The following is a 14609-nucleotide window of genomic DNA, read 5'->3' as shown; positions in this document are numbered from 1 at the left end:
TGCTGATCCATTTGAGGGCATTATGGAACTCAAAGCCCAGAACAATGGCTTCTATTTAATATTAAGCAGGTTCTTAATAACCCGTTATTTCTCGCCATAGTTGTTCCAGGGTCCCTTCTAGACGTGCAGAGTTTCTGTCACAGTTTCTAAGAAGTTGTAAGCTACTCCCTAGGACCAAGTGCAGTTGTGAAATTTATAAGTCATCCCTATTACCTAATGGTGAGCCCCCGAATTAACAAAATTTCCAAGTCTTCGCTTGTCATCTCTCTATATTATAGACAGAACTCACTGCCTGCTCCCAGGGTAATCACCCAAGCCTCCTGGAGTCGCCCTTCTAGCACAGGTGGACTCGCTACTTAGGAGAGACAGCGCCCAGCTGGAGCCCACCTCGGGGCACGTTGCTGTAAAAGCCAGGCACCCATCTCATTTCTTCCTCCTTCTTTCCCACCGATCCTCAGCTGTCGACCTTTATGCTAAACTCCGGCGCGCCACTAGACTCGCGTCCTCACCATTCTCGTGGGGGCCCCACCCCTTCCCAATTTTAACCCCTGATCCCAGCCGAAGCAAGGTTAGGTCGATTTCCTGCCCGGAATTTGCCACTGGCTTCCCCTTCTCCACTCCAGTTCTGTAGTGCAGGGCTGTGCCGCGCGAAGCCGCCGCGGCGGAGCAGATCTAGGAATGGAGCTTCGGGCTACCCACACTCCCGGGAGGGACTGACCCCGGAGGCGCACTTCGCCACGGAGGAGAGGGGGACCAAGGGTCAGCGTGGATGAGGGGGTCGCTGGGGTTCCGGGTGGGCTCACCAGCCAAGAGCCCCCCGCATGCTCCTCTGCTAGTCCTCGCCGCTACCACCTCTCACAGGTCGGAAAACCCTCCTTTTCTTGGCCCCTCGGCGTTGGGGAGGGGGCAAGAGTGAGGGTTGGCTCTTGGTCAGCGGGTGGGCATGGTAGATTTCACTTACACCTGATATTCCCTATTCCTGCCAGTTACCCGGGCAAATCCCGGCGATCTGGTTTGTTCTTCCAGCAACTTTGTTCCGAAGGTTGGAAGGGAGGGGAAACGCCACGGGGCCCCTGGAGACGCTGGAAAGCAGCGAAGATCGGGAGACCCGGCTGGAGAGCAAGTCCCCGGGCGGCCACAGGGCTGGGCGCGCGGTTGGGAGGCGCCGCCGCCGCCGGGATGCGCTCTGCTTAGCGGGACTGCCAGGGGCGCCTGAAGGCCACCGCTCCAAGGACACGCGGCCACTCGCTTCTCGCGCTCTCGGGTCCAGACGCCGCCAGTACCGGAGCCGAGCGGGCGAACGGAGCTGCGGGGAGCGCAGGCGAAGGGTGGCAGGAGGGAGGGCGCGCGGGAGGCGGCCCCTCCTCGGCGAGCCATGCGTGCCACCGGCAGCTGAGGAGCCGCCGGGCGCCGCTGCCAAGTCTCCGCTCCGCTTTTGTCTTGCCCTCCAGTGAATGGGAAGATGGAGATGGATGTTGAGGGAGTTTCTCCGCGCCCGGAGCCCATCCCCCGCTCCCAGGGGGCTGGCGGAGCCTGCCAGGCGCCGCCACAGCCGCCCCAGCCCCAGCCGCAGCAGCAGCAGCAGCTGGCTCAGGATGAACTGCCCGGCGAGAGTGCAGGCGCTGAGGACAGCGACGATCCAGAGACGAGACCCAACGGCGAGAAAGGAGAGAGCAAGGTAGGTCCACAGTGTTGCCGCTGTGACATCTTTTGAACAAAACCGAGGAGCTCTAGTAGTGGCTGTCACTTTAACCCCTCCGCTCCCCCACCCCCTTACCTCGTTTGTGTGGGGGTGGGGGTGGCAGATGTGGAGAAGGCGTGGGATTCAAGGGAATCCACTGGCGATAGTGACTTTCCGAACTGGAAAGCGTGTGCTGAAGTCTGTCCTGGTTTCGGTGTTCAGTGATGTGTGCAGAGAAAAGTCTTCTGGTACATGCGATGTGATGCTTAGGGCAGAACACAGCACCTCGGGGGAGCGGTGTTGAGACCTTTGCTTGCCCTCCCAGTCTAACAGAGGCTCATTCGGATGATATTGATCTAGGGGAAATATGCCTTCTGGAGCTGCTTAGTATCTTCTGAGACTCCTTGGAGGGAGGTGACATCAACCTAAAGATGATAACAATGGGAGCAAAGTTTGGCTCCTTCGCAGAATGGAGAGCATTGCTTAACCCAGCTCCAAGCTGTATGTGTTTCTCCACACCTGACATTCTCTTGCCTAGGAGGGCAGGAATGAAGTGCCTGGCAGCAGATGAACCCTGCAAATCTTTTGCAGCCCTGCTGTGTCATTGTAGACTAGGGGATAGCTGCTACTTACTGTGCAGTAAGGAGTTTTTCAGGTAATTGAATTCCAGTAAGAAATGTTCAAATGCCATTCTCTGATGCTGATGTTTCCTCTACTGACAGAAAATTGTAAAGTAGAGGAAATAGCAGAGAAATAATGCCTCAGTAATATTAGTAGAGTGTATTTATTACAGCTTTGTCTCTGGGCAGTCTTCTGTCTCTGTACACACTTGGAGTTTAGTTGTGTGTAAGCTAGTGTTGTTCAGTTGTCTGTATAAAGTGCACTTGTGTGTGTTATTACATTTTGAAACTGGCTGCTAATATTGGGGAAAAGTTGGTTCAACAAACGAGAATATTGGAACCGAAGCAGAGTCAGTCAATCTACTTGCCCCCCTTTGCTCAGTAAGGAAATGTACAGGAAAATAGGTGCTTCTGCTGGCTAGAAGCAAATTGCATCTGGTGAAGTCCTCCTCCTTGGAGATTCCCTTGGTTTCTGTGGGACCTTTCCTAAGATACTAGTAGATTAAACAAATAACTGAAACCTGTTGGGATCACATTGAATGTTGCTGTTCTATGTTTGGAGACAGCTCACTTAACAAGTTTTGGATTTGCGGATGTTCAAAATTGTTTTGCATTTTGAAACTGAGTTAAAAATCAAGATTGTTGTTTATCTACCAAAATCAATATTGTTATTTAAATGGCACTCTACCAAGGAACTGGAATTTGAACACACTCTAGACTGGACGGGGTGCCTTACAAATGCATACAAGATTTACATTGTGAGAACTATGATGAATTTTAATATTCTGATATCCTCAGCTTCCCAGTCGCTCTTGATTTCATGAATATTTAATTCTGTCATGACTGCATATTTACTACTTTAAATGACTGCTCAGTTTTTATGAAATAACCATAACAGAGCATCACTACCTAATTGAACTTTAAGTCTCTTTTGTAAAATAGGTGTGGAGAATAATTAAAATATAAAGGCGGTGCTGCCATTTCCATATTGTTGGTTCATATGCCCTGAGCAAGAGAAATTCCTGCCATCAGCAAAAATCTGTGCTTATTTGTTTCTCTTTGCTGCACCATGCAGACTGTCTAATGTTGTACTGGTTGTAAGGAATAAGAAAGGCAATGCGCTAGAAATATTACAGCAGGTGAAGAGAGGACTGAAAGCGGGTTGATTACATTTAGTTAATTAGCATGTTCAGATAATTGACTATTCCTGTGATGTGATTTGCTTCATGTTTGTCTGCAATTTCTTCAGATGGAAACAAAATACTACTTTTTTTTTCTCTCCAGGTGTTTGCCTTAAAAAATTATGATGCCTCCTTCTCTTAAGCTAGAAATTGTCTGTGTTAACCCTTGCCTGTCTCTGGTGCTCTTACTGGTTCCTAGAGTTTACAGATGGTTGCTATGTTTCAGTTTTGAATAACTGTTTTTGTTTTTGATGGACACTCAGACATGGTAATTTTTTTTTCCTTAGCAAATCCTGGTTTCATTAGTGGGAAGATCTTTAGGTGTCTGATCAAATTATTCTACCAAAATATAAATGGAAGACAAACTAGAATAAAGTGTAATGTAGTTTTTTCAGGCTGTCTGGGGTGAGGTTGGGAAGGTTATCAGAGTTTAAAAACAGTAATGCGCAAACATGTATCAGACAATTATGTTTTCTTCTTTCTCATGAAAATAAGAAGTTTGAAAACTGAATTTAAATCTTCTCCCACATAAGGGTCCTATAAATAGAATGGGAAATAGTGATGTGGGAGCAACGGTATTTTTCTTGGATTTTTGGCTGGGGGCCATGGTTTATTCTCATGAGGGGACCACAGTTGTCTTATTGGAAAAGAAATCGGAGCTTAATGCCACATCAGCTTGTCTCCTAAATTGCAGGTTCATGGTCATATGTCCTCAAAGTTTCTGAAATAGGAAAAGGTTAGAAAACTGGATCAGTTGAGGTTGTTTTTTTTACACCAGAGTTTCATGATGTGACTGGTACTTTCTGTTCTGTAACAGGGATGCTTGATGCCTCTTTGGCTCTTCAAAGAAATGTTACAGCAGCTACATATCGTATATGCTTTGATTTTTGTGAGTTGGAAGGACCCTAAATAAACCCTATGTTCCTCTGTGCTTTTACATTAAACTTCTATAAAGACAAAGTGATAATCACCTTTGGTGACCTAGTGAGATTTATCCCCCTATCTATTATAAGACCTTCTGAAAAGAGGTTCATATCTGAAAAGAGATTCAAAACTGGTCAAATATCTTCTAATCTTGGACATGAAGGTTAAAAATTGTCACAAGAGACTTTCATATCCTTGCAAGTGTTCTTGATTTTGGATTTGACCACCCTCAAAGTTTACTTAGTTTTCTGCAGGTCCCACATATCCTTTCGTGACTTTTAAAACTCTGCTGAGATGCTTTGTACCAAATAACTCTTTGATGGTTTTTCCTGAAACTTTTTTTTGGAAGAGTTAAAATTCTTACTGAGTACAAGTACAGTGTCTTATGCCCTCTGTTTCCAAGTTATTTGCACAAATGTGTAAATTTTTCCTCTGATCCCAGATGAGTAATATAAATGATTCTTTGTCTGCTTCAGCTTCATTTCATTCATATGTTCTTTTCTTCCATACTCACTATGTGTTCTTCACACATATTTATCATATTTTGTATAAAAGAGTATATTTATGACCCAGATGTGAAGTATCATATGTATGTTTTTTTGTTCACCTCTTATTACAAACCTTGGCTTGCAAGACATTCTTTCTTGTCACTTTTGACTGTAGAGGGACTCTGTTGCTACCAATGATACTACATTGATGAAAATGACTCGAAATTCCAACTTTAATCCCATCTCATGGGTAAAGCTGTCTTAATCCATGTCAGAAGGAGAATGCTGCTAGGTCTCTTCCCTAGCCTGTCCATTACATTTTTTTTAAAGCCTTTCATTTTGAAATATTTTTAGACTTGTGGAATAAAGTAAGTTTTGCAAACCTTTACTCAGCTCCCTTGTTTCTAGGGGAAATTCTAGGTAATCATGGCACATATCACAGTGAAGAAATTACCTTTGTATGATCTATTAGCTAAATTGGTGCATTTTTGTTGAGTGAATGGGTGGCATGTCAATGTTTTCTATTCTAGTCTAATAGTATTAAAGACCATCTTTACACCTGAAAAACTCCAGGAGTGGGTATTGAAGAGTCAAACTTACCTTCATGGTGCCTGCCCAAACCCCATTTTTTTTTTCTTGTGAGGAGGAGCACCTTGCAAAGTGCAAGTTTCAAGGTCCTTGAAGCTGTGCCTCAACTGCAGTGAGCCCTGTGGGAGTTATAGCTTTGGCAAAGCTCTTGAGTGCTGTTCATTTGGGGAATGATGGTCTTCCTTTTTTTAAAATTTTTTTTTTGACTTGCAAACCATTCCTGCTTCAGGTGAGATGAGCTTGTCAGTATGCAGAGGACAGCAAAATCTCAAGTGGCAAGTGGAGGAGAAAAGGCAATTGATAATATCAAGGCAGTTCACTTAGCTGCCTAACCCCTTGGGTGATTATTCCTGGCATGAAGAATATTGGGAACCCTTTGCTATTTGCGTTGTTAGCCAGGTGGACTCTGGGCAAGTTTCTGCTCCTGGAACAGACATCAATGTCACAGTGATTAAAAAATACTAAGTATAAAATTGGAAAGACCTGAATTTGATCTGAGCCATTGACTTTAGACAAGGTGTAACTTTAGCCTTTCCAAACCTCAGTCTTTTCATATGTAAAGTAGAAGTATTTTTCAGCATAACCACCTGTGATTATTGTATGGCATGAATAAAATAAACCATAGTTTGATTCAATGCTTCATATGTGAAGACTACCTAATGTTAATAATCACTTAATTATTAACACATTGGGGTCCAAGTTTCTGCAGAGGTGAGTTGGGACTCTAAGCACCCTTAAAATTTTGTTTTCTAGAGGGAAAATAAGAATATGGAACATCAGCAGCATTGCATTTCTACCATTTTAAAAAAAGAATACAGAATTATGAAAATATTGCTTATGTACAGGAAGAAGGACAGAGAATCCAATTCTTTATTCTTACCTATAGCATAAGTATTATAGAATTGGGAACCTGGATTTTGAAGGGCATGGCTTACTAGACCTGGTCATTCCATTTCATCCACCCCATTTCCATATAGACTTAAGAAAAGTGGGGCCCCAGATGAGATTTTCCCAAAGGTAGTCCTTGAAGACCCAATAGCCAACAAGATGGTATGAGTGCTTGGATCAAAATCTCTTCCTCTGTAGGGTGTCCTGATTATTATTATTATTATTTTTTTGTGTGAGGGAGGAGTACTGGGGATTGGACTCGGGGGCACTGGCCACTGAGCCCTGTCCCCGACCCTATTTTGTATTTATTTATTTACATGCTTAGCTCCTTACTGTTTCTGAGACTGGCTTTGAACTCACGATCCTCCTGTCTCAGCCTCCTGAGCTTCTGGGATCACAGGCATGTGCCACCAGGTGTTTGGTTACATGAAATATTTGGACTCTGCTTCAGAATTTCAGAATCCTTAGTCTCTTATAAAATGAGATTCACAGTACAAATTTTTCTTTGATTTTTGTAATTACCAACAAAGTACTTTTTTGCTCAGTCTGTTGTTCTTGCCTGCAATCATCCAGCCCTAATAGGTACAAATTTGCTACCTTTTCCACCCAAAAAACCATAAATAAAATGTGTAAAAGCAGGGCAATACATTGGCTCTGTTTCTGTCCTCTGCCTATCCTTGGGGTGGAATGTAGGTACAATCCTGGTTTTCCTGATGAGAGAAGACCAGTTGATTGACAAGTCGGGAAAACTCTTTGTTAACCTGTCACCAGGAAAAGACCTGGGAACATATTAAGGCCCACATGGAAAAACCATGTTGGTGAGTACCAAACTTGGCTTGAATGTCGGATGGTGTGCTATATCATTTCCAGCCCCACACATCCCTCTGCCCCATGCATACCATCTCATCTCGCTGCCCCTTCACAACAACACTGTCCTCAAGTCTCTGTAGACTGACTCTGGGTCCATTTGTGGGCACTATGTCAAATTTGAGGTTTTACTACATTTATGTTTCTTTTTTTTAATGGATTTAGTCTTGCTAGAGTTGAAATCGGTGGCAAGAGAAATTTGTGTTCTTCGACTAACCTGTTGTCTTTACTTGTAAATAGTAATTTTAAAAAATCACTGGAAATGCAGAAGAGGGCAGCAGGAGGAGTAATGGCTCTGCTAGCATTTCCTTAAAAATGTAGGCCATGTGATACATTTTCTGAGATAAAGAATTGACTCCACATTAGAAGCAGCCAAGTGAAATGAGACTGTGGGACACCTGGTGACACTGGGCAATGAGTGGCTTTTTTCTTGTTCACCCAGTAAAGACCTAGGTCACAGTTCATTCACTGAAACTGGTTGCTGCTCATGTCTCACTCTTCTCCCAGGCGGCTCCCCTGCCCCTAGTTACAACCCTGTTCTTTATAATCTGGTTTTTTCTTCTCTTCAAAATTCGAATTATTGGCATGTAACTTACAAACAGTAAAACTTGCTCTCTCTACATGTGATGGTTTAATGCATTTTGACAAATGTATATATTTGTGCAACCACCATGAACAGTACATAGGGTGTTTCCTGTATCCCCAGAGAGTTCCTTTGTATTCTTCTACGTGTCTGCTTGTTGTTTCCTACCCTTTTTCAAACTTTCATGTCCATGGAATCAAATAATATGTAGCCTTTGTGTTTGGCATCATTTTTTTTTAAACAAAAGGTATTTAACATTCACCTTTTTGTCATGTATATCAGTAGTTGATTCTCTTTTCTTACTGAGCAGTATTTCATTATAGATTTAGCACACATTTTTCTGTTGAACTGGGGATGAAGGTTTGGGTTGTCTGCAGAATTTTTGCTTTTATAAATAACGTTGCTATGTGCTTTTTTTGTGGACTTAACATTTTGCTAGGTCATACAATGTGTCTGTTTTCAAAAGTGCTACACTATTTTGAAATCTCCAAATGATGGAAATTCCAGTTCTACATCATTGCTTAGACTTAGTAATTGTCGGTATATTTAGTCATTATAATAGATGTGTAATAATATCCTATCGTTGCTTTAATTTGTATAGCATTATTAACTAATGTCAAACATTCTTTTCATGTGCCTGTTATCTGTATGTTTTCCGAGAAATGTTCATTCAAATCTTCAGCCCAGTTTAGAATGAAATGGTTGTATTCTTATTGATAAAACTTGTTATTTTCATGTAGGTTTGTAGATTTTTAGAGACTTGGAATTTTGAGGAGATTACAAAGTGAAGGGACATTCTGAGTTTCTTTTCTGGGGGGTTGTTGGTGAGCTAACATTTATTGGGCATTTGTCCTGTGCCAGTCACAAAGCAAGGTAGATTTACATCAGGTGATCTTATTTTTGCTCCACAATAATCAAGAGAAATACTATTATTAACCCCGAGGTCCCACAGCTGGTATATAGCAGAGGAGGGATTTAAATTTAAGTCCACCTGATTCTTATTCCACTTCCTCAGGTGAGACTCCAAGGCTTGTTTTCCACATTTTACTTGTTGGTTTTCCAGCTCAGATTGCTTGCACTGCTCTGGGTGTTTTAAAAGCAGCCCTCAGGTGAAATAACACTGCTGGCATTGACATGCAAATCAGAACATTGAGCATAAGGCAAAAGAGAATGCTCCCAGTTTTATTTTAGTCCTGAAAAAGTCCTATCCACTTTAGAAGTTAGAATACTGAGAATTCTCCAGAGGAGTGGAAGGTTTGAGGTGTTCATTTACATGTTGGTACCCAAGGACCTCCCCTCTCAGCTAAAGGGTACTGCTATGGTTATCCAGGGGTAACCCCTGGGTATTAGACCTCTTTTCAAACCTCACTTGTATTCCCACATGCTCTTACCATCTTGGACAAACAATGTGAATGTTCTATCTGGATTATTTTATTAGTAATGATGAAGGGTAAAAACGAGGTCATAAAGATTAAATTACTGATAGGGCAACCAACTTAACCCGGTTTATCATTAGAAGTCCTGCATCCCAAGAAACACTGTATCTTAGCTAAGTGGGGCAGTTGGTCACCCTACTTACAGGATATGAGTAAAATATCTAGACCCTTATAGATACTTCAGATGTGAGAGCTATCATGTTGAAAGTGCTTTGGGGCATTCCATCCATGAGTTGGAAAATGACTCAATGTATTTCAGAACTAATGGTCCTGTGAATGATTCCAGGGTCTCCAAATCAATTTAAAAAATAATTCAAAGCAAGGCTCTGGATTTGAATTAGATGAACAATATTAACTTTTTGGGAAAGTGGCCATAGAACATTCCAAGCCAGCTTCCCAAAACTCCAACCATGAAGTAAGTACGCTTTAGAGAGCTAGAGTCTCCCTGGCTGGGAGAAAGGCTCTTTAGGCAAATACATTCACTGGTGGGACAAAAATTACCTCCATAAGTAATTGGTTAAAAGTTGAGTAAAGGGCATGGTGGGTGATGCTGGGATCAGATGCAGTACTTCTTCATGGGTACTCGGGAAGATCCGCTCTTGGGAAGAATCTGGATAGTGTGACTTTGAATCCTGGCTCTGCCCCTTCTAAGCATGCAAACTTGGTGGACAAGTTGCATTTTCTTTGAGTTACTGAATCCTCAGCTGTAAAATGGGAATAATAATTTTACTTTTCTAAGAACTGTCAAAACTGGAAACTCAAACTAAGTAATACTTGCATGAGCAAAGCTGTGTGTACATGCATGTAAGTATCTCTGGTTTGTCCTATAAATGTGTCTTCTCACATAGTTTTTTTCTTTTTATCCTATTTAAGAAACTGACCACCATCCCCACCCCCAAAACAAAACAAAACAAAAAAAGCATCAGATTAGCATCACTGTTGCAGGATTTGCATACAGAGAGCCAGGGTAACTAGTGTGTTCAACAGGGAACACACTTTGTGTCAGCGTGGACTGGGCAGAATTATATCCAAAGGCTGAGCACCGAATGCTAAGAGGCATCACATTATATACCTCTTGCAAGTTCTATTTCCCATATAAGGAAATACACATTTTGGCTGGGTATTAGCAAAAGAGTCACAACAAATTCGTGACAGCATCATCTATAACTGAGTTATGACACTATTTTGGCAGATTTATGGAAGAGTTGGCATGCACACTAAATGTGACACATTCCCCCTGTTTTTTTTTAATTCTGGGAGAGCCCCTACCACATTATAGGGACTGAGTGTTAGGATACTTACGATACTCAGTAGCTTGTGGTCCTCCTAGATAGGATGCCTTCAGGTGGTATTGGCTGGGTCAGGGATTTGGGGTGCAACGCTCCTCTGGGGTCACCGTAAGCAGACCCTATGGGTTTGTTCTCCTATCTCTTGTTTGCTCTTTGGATTAACAGCAATAATGTTAATATTGTTAGTAGTGTTAATAGTGTTTGTTTTTGGAGCTTACCATGTCTACCCAGGCCATTCCCTTTGCCAAGAATGCTCTTTCTTCCTCTTCTCCCTGTCACTTTATTTTACCCACCTAATTCCTAATCAGCCTTGTTCAACACCTCCAGAAAGGTTTTCCTGCCTACACCATAAGTCAAGTCCATGCTGATACAGTATCCTACCTTGATTGTCTTATCTTTTCTTTTTTAAAGGGAGAATTTTTAAAATTTATTCTTTAGTTTTTGGTGGACACAACATCTTTATTTTTATTTTCATGTGGTGCTGAGGATTGAACCCAGCGCCCCACGCATGCCAGGCAAGTACGTTATCACTTGAGCCACATCCCCAGCCCCTTGTCTTTTTAATGTGAGCTATAAAGGTAGGGAACAGGTCTATTTTTCTATTCCCCTAACACTAACATAGTTCACTACATGTAGTAAGTCCTTAAATATATTTTTGACGAATAAGCAGGATACAAATACTCATTTGATAATCTCCTACCCAGTGTGTACTTTCTGGCACAGGATGGTGCACATCCTTACGCATCCTACATTCTAGGGAGAGAGAGAGATACTAAACAATAAACCATGAAATACGGCGGAAAGTAAGGAAACAACTAAATTTGAACACTGCTCGCCTTTTGGCTGATTGTAGGCACATATCTGAAACCCCTGTCTAACCCTATTTATATGCAGGTATTGATTCAGAGCAGTAAACAAATAACCATAATCCAGTCTGTTTTCTAACCACGCATTCAATGGCCTTAGAAACTGGCCTTCTCTACTTCTTTCTCCCTTTTCTAAAGATTTTAAGTTCTCCTTGCCATTAGCATTGGGAAACAGGCCCACGGTGTCCTGTATGTTAGATATTGCTCTCTAGTAACAATATTCTTTCCTAGTGAGTTCAGCTCGGCCTTGGGAGCAGGTATTCACTGACAATCAGATGGGGATGGCATGCAATAAGAAACTGTGGTGCCACACTTGTGTTGGTTTATGGATTTCCTGGTGATGCCTTCTCACTTGCCTACTAGAATGGACACTCAACCTCCCCTCCTCATTTTCTATCATTATCTATTATGGTAGTCAACAGACATGTGCAGGTATTTAAATTTAAATAATAAAATTTAAGTAAAAATTTAGTTTCTCATTTGTGTTAGCCATACTGCAAATGCTCAGAAGTTCCAAGTCTGTGGCTACCGTGTTGGACAGTATAGAGAATGTTTCTGCCATGCAGGAAGTTCACCTGGGCAGCAGTGTTATAGACTGACTTTACCTCTTCTGGCCTTCCTCAGCCACTTTTCACTGAAATCCCTCTGAGATGCTCTGAAACCAGTCCTTTGACGAGGATAGAGATTTTGACAACTTCCCTGGGTTTTCTTTAAGTTCTTGGTGAATTACTTACAAATTGTTTTTGAGCTACCAATATTGTTGTGTATAGAGGCTGCTTAGAGCAAGGTCTCATTCAAAAAACTTTGGCTAGCAGTGTTGCTGTTTTTATGTGGGTGTTCTACTGTATCTTGGTATTTGTCCTTGACCATTACAGAAAACAGTCTCTGGTAAAGTGGTTCTGAGAGATAGGTTTTCTATTATCCAAGTTCAAAGCTTTTATTAGTGGATAGTTGAACCATTGCCTGAAGTACCATTGACATCTCCTCTTAGCCATTTACTAATGATTGTCTTCACACTGTGGGGATTACTGTGATGGTACTTATTGTCAGAATAGACAAGCTGAGAAATCTTGCCAAGAGCCCAAATCTAACATCACAGGGCCTCCATGCTTGTACCAACAATGCTGGGAATAATTTCCAAATGAAATAATACATAAAAAAGTACTCAATTATAAAGTCACATCCTTTAGGTGTCCTATCTCGTTCAATAAAGTCCTAAGTGTAGTGTGATTGCTAGTGGTTTCAGGTATGCATGGATAAGAAAGAAAAAAAAGTCTGATAGAAATTGCCTTTTCAGCCCTTTTTGTACTTTTTCATCCATGAGGGAGAAGAGTGATCGTTTCAAGATTGGAGGAAGAACTGGGGATTTAGTCCTGCAAGATCCAAATATGGGACTTGCTGTGTCCTCGTCTAGCACATTACATGACAGTCAGCAGGAAGAGAGATGGGAAAATGGCCCCAGGATGGATTTGGCGAATTTCTTCCCTGTTAGCTAGGATGAAAATTTGAATGACACCTTCAAGTGATCTAAAACTCTTTTATTTACACATCCAGTTAGCTGGGAAGCCCCTAGGCACCACATTCAAAATGTAGCAATGCATGGAAAGCGGAGGGTGAGATGTGAGCTCTTTTCCTTCCTGCAGTGGCAAATGATCCCAAGCAGGAAGTCAGAATGCAGCTAGCAGGACAGTGGCCAAAGAAGAAAAGGGGATACAGCTAAGTCGATGGCAGTGACATTCTTCTGGTATTTTTATGTACCATTAACACGTTTTAAAACCATAGCGGTGAAGAAAAAATTCATATATTTGCCAAAAGCTAAAGTTGTAGTCAAAAGGGAACTATAATTTCCAATTAATCATTACGTTCTCATTTCTTTATATTTGAACAAAAGACATGAAGACGGAGCTTGTTCCCATCTCGTCAGGAAGTTTACCTTGCATCCCCAGGATTTGTGGGTGAAGATGAACCCCTGGTTTCTGTGGTGTCAGTGGCTTCAAGCTACTTGGAATTTAGAAAGGAGCATGTACAAGAAGTACAAATGTTGGTGGCACCTGCCTGTGATCCTAGTGGTTCAGGAGGATGGCGAATCCAAAGCCCGTCTCAATAACTTGGGCATTTAGCAACTCAGACTGTCTCTAAATACCATATTTTTTAAAAGGGCTGGATATGTTGCTCAATGGTTAAGCACCCCTGGGTTCAATCCCCAGTAACTTCCCCCCACCCCCAAAAAAGGCACAAGTGAGGCGGGGGGAAGAGAAAAATGAACCTGTTTTTAATCTCTGGGGTCCTTCTTACCTTAACCATGTGCATCTCACAAATGTATGTGCCTTTCCTGTACATTATGACAATAGCACTCAGTTCAGGTTCATGCCAGCTCAGTCACAACCCAAATGTTGGGGCATTTACTTGCCCATTCTTTTTATTTATTTATTTTTTTACCCCAATTCACCTTTCAGGCAATTTTGGAGTTCAAAGAAACCTCCCTGTGGCACTGTCCCTCAGTCCTGTGAGGATTTGGTATCTGCAGCAATGTCAACATGTCAGATGTGGCTTTGCCCATTGTGTGTCTCTCTTGTGAAGGAAGAGGAGGTAGACAAAAATAAAATCCTTGAGGGAAAAGCAATATCGAAAATCTAGTATTTCAAAGCAGCTAGGATGTTTGAAAATATATGTGAAGTCTTTATTTGGATGCACCAATTTAATTGTGGCCTAGAGCTGAGTTTTACATCTCTCAGGTTATCAAATGAAAAGACATGGTAATAAAGGAATACCACATTCTCTGCTCCATTATTTAGTTTTTAAATTTTTTTTTTTTTTTTTACCCTGTGAGGTGTATGACAGCTATCTCTGAAAAACTAAAAGTCCTATACAGGGTTAATTTTATGCCAGGTTCACTATGAAGGCCTAAACTTCTCCAGGCCTAGACGGAGAGCTAAATTAGTCTGCTTAGCTCCAGACAGGCAAAATAGCTTGACGCCAGGGGTGTTCCAGCTTAGACTCATACTACTTCCTAAATAGTAGCAGACTGGCTTTCTGCTGACGACTCTTCAAAAAAAATAAAAATAAATAAATATGAGCATGGTTATGGGATTGGGTATTTAGAAGGCTCAAGAAACCAACCATATCCAACTGGTAGTGCCTTCACAAGAAATTTTTTAACCTTGCCCCACACTCGCAAATGAGTTGGTGAGGTGATGG

The 14609-nt window shown here is 42.0% G+C and overlaps 1 protein-coding gene across 6 annotated transcripts in view; it reads left to right on the top strand.

Annotated features, from left to right (window-relative positions):
* Positions 1 to 1337: 1337 nt before the first annotated feature.
* Rbms3 (RNA binding motif single stranded interacting protein 3) overlaps positions 1338 to 14609 on the top strand; it is a 1302406-nt gene continuing 1289134 nt past the window's right edge. For all 6 annotated transcript variants that reach the window (XM_048795444.1, XM_048795441.1, XM_048795440.1 and 3 more), the window contains exon 1: positions 1338 to 1678. In XM_048795444.1, coding sequence (XP_048651401.1) covers positions 1463 to 1678 — 216 coding nt within the window. In that variant the 5' untranslated portion in view covers positions 1338 to 1462. The remainder of the gene's footprint in view (positions 1679 to 14609) is intronic.

Source organism: Marmota marmota, unplaced genomic scaffold, assembly GCF_001458135.2.
Source record: "Marmota marmota marmota unplaced genomic scaffold, marMar, whole genome shotgun sequence".
NCBI lineage: Eukaryota > Metazoa > Chordata > Mammalia > Rodentia > Sciuridae > Marmota > Marmota marmota.
The sequence above is the reverse complement of the archived record's forward strand: the minus strand, read 5'-3'. Positions and strand labels throughout refer to the sequence as shown.